The sequence below is a fragment of the Orbicella franksi genome, chromosome 15 (assembly GCF_964199315.1).
Source record: "Orbicella franksi chromosome 15, jaOrbFran1.1, whole genome shotgun sequence".
In the NCBI taxonomy this organism is placed as follows: domain Eukaryota; kingdom Metazoa; phylum Cnidaria; class Anthozoa; order Scleractinia; family Merulinidae; genus Orbicella; species Orbicella franksi.
In genome coordinates this window covers 5,594,132-5,599,700 of record NC_138159.1, presented here as the reverse complement: position 1 = coordinate 5,599,700, position 5,569 = coordinate 5,594,132, and the positions used below count along the sequence as shown (strand labels likewise).

The 5,569-nt window shown below is 38.7% G+C and overlaps 1 protein-coding gene across 1 annotated transcript; it reads right to left on the bottom strand.

Moving 5' to 3' along the window:
- Positions 1-4,636: 4,636 nt before the first annotated feature.
- Positions 4,637-5,569, bottom strand: LOC145470602 (uncharacterized protein KIAA1958-like). The gene has a single exon (XM_081454407.1). It carries the CDS (start codon positions 5,567-5,569, stop codon positions 4,637-4,639), a length of 933 nt encoding a protein of 310 aa, XP_081310533.1.

Below are 5,569 nucleotides of genomic sequence, written 5' to 3'. Positions count from 1 at the left end.
AATTATGTGCACAATCAGCAGGTGATCATCAGCATTTTGAAATAAATTTCCATGAAAGCTGTTTGAATATTTGTTAACAAAAATTCACTATGTATATCATATGAGATCATTATAATTATGCTCCCTCATCATAGGCCTGCAATGCGTGCAGAGAGCTTTATTATCTAGCTCTCTGCACGCATTGCAGGCCTATGATGCGGGAGCATAATTATTAATTTAGCTGAAGATGAAACTTTACATACCAAATAAATATCTAAATGTATGAAGCAACTATTTGAATCACATATAGAAAACAGTCAGAACATTTATTGGCAGAAACAAAGAACGGTTTGAATTTCCTGTGCTTTTCATGTTCTTAAATTCCTAGTCCTCATAGAGTTTCAAAATTACCTGTAACTCTACCAGAATTTGGAGATGCTGTATATAAGAACAAATTTTTCAGGTTAAAGGTGAAGAAACAGGACTCCTCGATGACGATCAGTTCGTTTAATCTCAACGATAAACGAGTCCTATTACAATAAGATAGTACACAATACAATAAGTTCCTGATTCTAGTACACACAAATGATAATGGATCAATCAACTTACATAAAATAACGAGCAACGATGCAAGAGCACTTAAGTGTTCGTAGAAAAACAACATGGCCGACTCAACAATATAGTCAGCGGTAAAACCTATGAGTCCCGGGGCCCGGTGGTCAGCGGTAAATTCTTCAAAAGGAGTTATTTTAGCTCCAATGTTTCTTGAAGGAAAGCATGCCATTTATAACTGGTAATTTCTTTCTTAAACCCTTTCCAGAAAAGCAAGAAGTATCACTTGGACACCGCATTTAGTTAAGTAGCCTATTTTTATTGGGGTTGGGTATGGGGGAGGGGAAAGGGCAGCAGATTAAAGATATACATGTGTAATTTTTCTGCATTCATTTTTATACCCTTTTAAAATATGTGACTATTATATTCATTGTGTATTGCAGGTGAAGCAAGTTGTACTATTGTGCATATGCAAATAACCCGGATCAACACTGTGATTGCAACCTACAGTATACTTTAATATGCAAGTGACAGTAAGCAAATGTTAATATTAACAACACCATTACTGATGCGATACGTGTTTATCAGCTGGCAAAAATAATATCGAAAGACTTCATAGAAACCGGCTTTAACAACACAAGTCACCCTTAAGACTTCATGGAATTAATCTGAGAATTACAGATAGATGTGAAATACCCCTACTTAGGAAGAGAATAAGATGCCTTCAACACTTGTGTTAGCTGCCACTTGAGCTGTTTAAACTCATTCTTTACAAAAGACATTGGTTACAACGTAGATCCTCGAGTTAGTGTCTGGGGCACTTATTTCAAATTTAGGAGAACATGAGGGGGCGCTTGATTGAGAGCGGGGGGGGGAGCTTATTCGAGGGGATGTGCTAATTCGAGGATTTACAGTATAATTACAGAGTTGGAAACACTTTGGTGCTTTGACCATGTAGGTTTCTTAAAGTTAAGAATGTCAACAAGTGAAATCCACCTGAACTCACTATATGTGTCAAAACTTAACTCAGAACCTACAGCTTTACAGTGGAATACAGAAATACAACTTCAACTTAAAATTAGCAGCTCCATATCATGTTCATATACATTGAACATATACCGGTACATGTAGAGAAACATCAGTCCTTTCTATTAGAACTACAATTAAATGAAAATACTAGACTCCATCATAAAGGAACACAAAAATAGAATGTGTTAATCTCTCTCTATTAATTAAATACAAATCTTGCAATGTTTATTTGAAGTATAAGCTAACCTAACTGTTTCAGCTTATACCTGTTGAATTTTCATTCAATTCTTAAAATGGTTGTTATCATATTCTACTTCTACTACATGTGTGTCCTGCTGGTGAAAAGATTATGTTATCTATAACTCAGCAAAAAAATATATATATAATCTGATCTGCATGTATAGGAGACTGTTGGCTACAATTTCCCCTCTGAACTTTTATGTGCTACATTATGGTAGTCAGTATTTCAGTGGACTTAAAGAGAGAGAAAATGTTCCTAATAAAAGCAGTGTTCAACTTGATTTTTGTTGTTGTGCTCTAGCTCTTGAAATTTATTTCAAGTATATAATAAATAATTATTTATTATAAAACGATTTTACCAGAAAACGAATTCAACCACCTAAAGGGTGTTACTAAACAACCTCATTTGGACATCAAAACCTATCCATCACATTTGACCAACTGATGTTTCTTTTCCTGTTTTCCACTGCAGTACCAAGAACAACTCTACAATGATCAATTCCTCTTCTCTTTATATTCAACTACGTTTTCTACATTCATCCAATAGGCCATTTCCGAGTTCCCTTTTGCCTTTGAGTCAAAACGAGTCTAAGTGCGAAACCATTCACTTCCGCCTACAGGTTCATTAACTCGTTTTTATGTGAAAGGTTTCCCATGAAGACTCGTTTCGTAACAGGCAAAAGGAAACATTCATCCATGAGCTGCTCACAGGAGCCCTTGATTAACATCACGCTCACGCTATCGTGTTTTCTAACACAGGTAACTTAATACTGTCCTGGTTTTTCCCATTGCAACTCTTGTAGAACTGTGCTAATTCCATTCTATTCAAATTTCGTAGCATTTTTGTATCACGCAAAACGTTTGTTAGTGAAGAAGGTTGATTTTCGCAGTATTTCATAATTGCGTCTCAAACAAGGAGTATTTACCACGAAAGCTTCCTAGCTGCTAAACTTGGCCTTGACTGTATTGAGTGCCTTGCGAGGTAATTGCCAGATAGCTGAGAGTTTTGTTGATGACATCGTGAGTAACATGACGACACAAGGTGAGTTCGCTTGAAGCTAAGTACAACAACCGATTGGGTTTTTAAACATCACAATCACGCTATCGTGTTACCTTACTGTTTGGGTTGCTCGGTTTCTGCCTCTTCGATTTCTCAGCTTACAGAACTAACTGTGTAAATTATATTCTACTTAAACAAGTTTGAGAAATAAGTGTAAAACAGTTTTACAGACATCAGTCAAATTTGAGGCAATTTCTCTTGACTCCGTGGAAATATGCTACAGGTAATGTTAGATTTATCAAGTTTTGGAAGAGTGAGATAAATTAAGCATCGTTCATTTGCATTTCCGCCAACCCTCAAAACGGGAATAGGTTCATGGAAACTACGATAATCTCAAATAAAAAGATTCACTTATTTCACATGGAATACTACAGTGTAACAAGATACAACAGTAAAAAGTTTCAAATCATCTTACAAAACTGCACATCAAATATAACAACACGAGAAATTATGATAACATAGATCACAATTTTAATTAATCAATCCATCAAACGGTCAATCAATCAAGAAATTTACAGCGGGTAAAAAGGAGTAAATGTATGAAAAGGAAAATACAAAAATCATTTAACATTTACAAATGAGATCAAAATACTGAGAAATTATTTCTAGCAATGTACAAAGGACCCCACATAAGTTCAAATATTCAATCAAGATTAAACTACTTCAAGCGTTACTGGCATTCACCGATCAATTGTCAAAAGCGTTTTGATAATAATAAAACTAAGGAAAAGAGCTACAATAACGCAACCCAAATTACAGTCACATCTAAATGACGATAAACTAAAACTAGTAGTAATCAGAGATTATGAGAGTGCGTTCGACGCTCTGACTTTAGTATATAATTATATATCGTAAATAAATGATTTCACTAGCTGACTTTCAACCTTTATCTATTGCAAAAATCAACATTTTTCAGCAGCAACCGAGGTTTTACAGTCAGATATGCATAGTGTCAAAGCAGGAGCCATAATCGGGGACGGAGACCGTAAGCGCGCGCCATTTCTAGTATTGGGGTTGTCCCCATGATATATATGGGTTATTGACCAAGCGTGAGGTCAAGATGGCTGGATATTGGCCAAGTTCTTTTTTTTGCGTTTTTATGGACCGAGACGAAGTCGAGGTCCATAAACACGCAAAAAAAGAATGAGGCCAATATCCAGCCATCTTGACCGAACAAGCTTGGTCAATAAAGGATTTATTATATGGGATAAAACACCAAAAAATGATCCGTGTACGTGTTTATTTTCAAGGACTGAAAAGGAAGCCCGTTACATGCAAAAATCAATGGCGCGTTCTCCTTTATCCTAATTGGCTGAATGCAGAAATACAATCATTTGATTGGTTTACATTTTTGACGAGTAAATGTCTAACTGCTGAATCAGAATAAACGAATGTACGAAACCGCTCGAGGCAAATTCGAAAAGTTTTTTTTACCTCAAAAATGTCTAAAATGGCTTAAATTTTCAGCACTTAAGCTCCAAAGAATGTTAAACCATTAGAGTAAGACAGTTCATTTCATCTGGCCGTCGCTTTCGCCGATCCTTGGGCGCTTCGAAGAACTGTCGCTTGGCTCTGTGGTGCAAAGCTGCCCCGACGTAAGCTGGATGTTGAAAGTACAGTTGTTAAAGCTTCCAATCGTTGCTCCTGAGAAAAAACCCGATCCCATCTGGACTGGATTAAAGGTGGCAGACTCAACACTGGTAACAGAAGTGGTGGGACGAGTTGTGGTTTCTGTGCGAGTGGAGATGCTAGAAAGCTGGTTGCTGCTGGAGCGGCTCAGCGCAAGGGACATTCGCCGTTGATGTTCAGACTGCGATGGCCACTTAACTGTGCCACAAAATTATCTGGGACGTCTGCATCGAGGAGACGTGAAATGCAGGTCTTTCTCGCCGAGTGGTTGGTTACTCTGCCCTGTAAACCAGCATTTTTCGCAGCGGTGGGGAGAAATTTGCCGATTTCGTTTTTACCAAGCGGACTTCGCATATACCACACGTCGTCATCTGGTTTTCGCTGATGTTTGACTGCGAGGTAAAAGGGGGAATCTGGCTTGTTCATCTCCAAAGGACGACGGCGAGCAAATTCTTTGAAGAATTTAACCGGGCAACGCTCGTTGCCGGTTGCTTGCGCAGTAGGCTGGAAAGCACGAACACTGTATGGCTTGTCTTGGCCTTGACGTGTTTTGGATCCTCGCTCATATCTCCACACAAGAATCTCATTCTCCGTTTCTGGGTCTTTCTCCAAAGTGACGTCTCCCCACTTTAATCGGCGGCTTTCGTCTCGAGCTCTGAACCCAAAGTGAAGGGCAATTATCCACCACAAGGTACGCTGCAAGGCTGTCGGATTGGAGGTCCCAAACTCACCACACTCGAAAAGCTTGTCTTCCTCGGCCTCGGTCAGCTCACGGGCAGCTTGTGGTCTGTTCCCCTTGCCATGTTCCACAACAAGCTGACGGCGCTTGGCACTTAACACTTCTCTGGAGAGTTTGAAGTTGTCTCCGTCAATAATATTTACATTTGAACCTCTTTCGTTCAAGGCGCGTTGGAGACTACGTTGAAAGGACGTCAAACTGACAGGCTCGTACTCTGTGCCGTCCAATTTCTTTGCGGTTTTGAAAAATTTGCACAACAGCAAATTCAGTTCTTCCTGAGGTATGTCACACAGTTCCCTATTCTCGTTTTCTTGTAAACAAAACCGCTTCCATACCTTCAT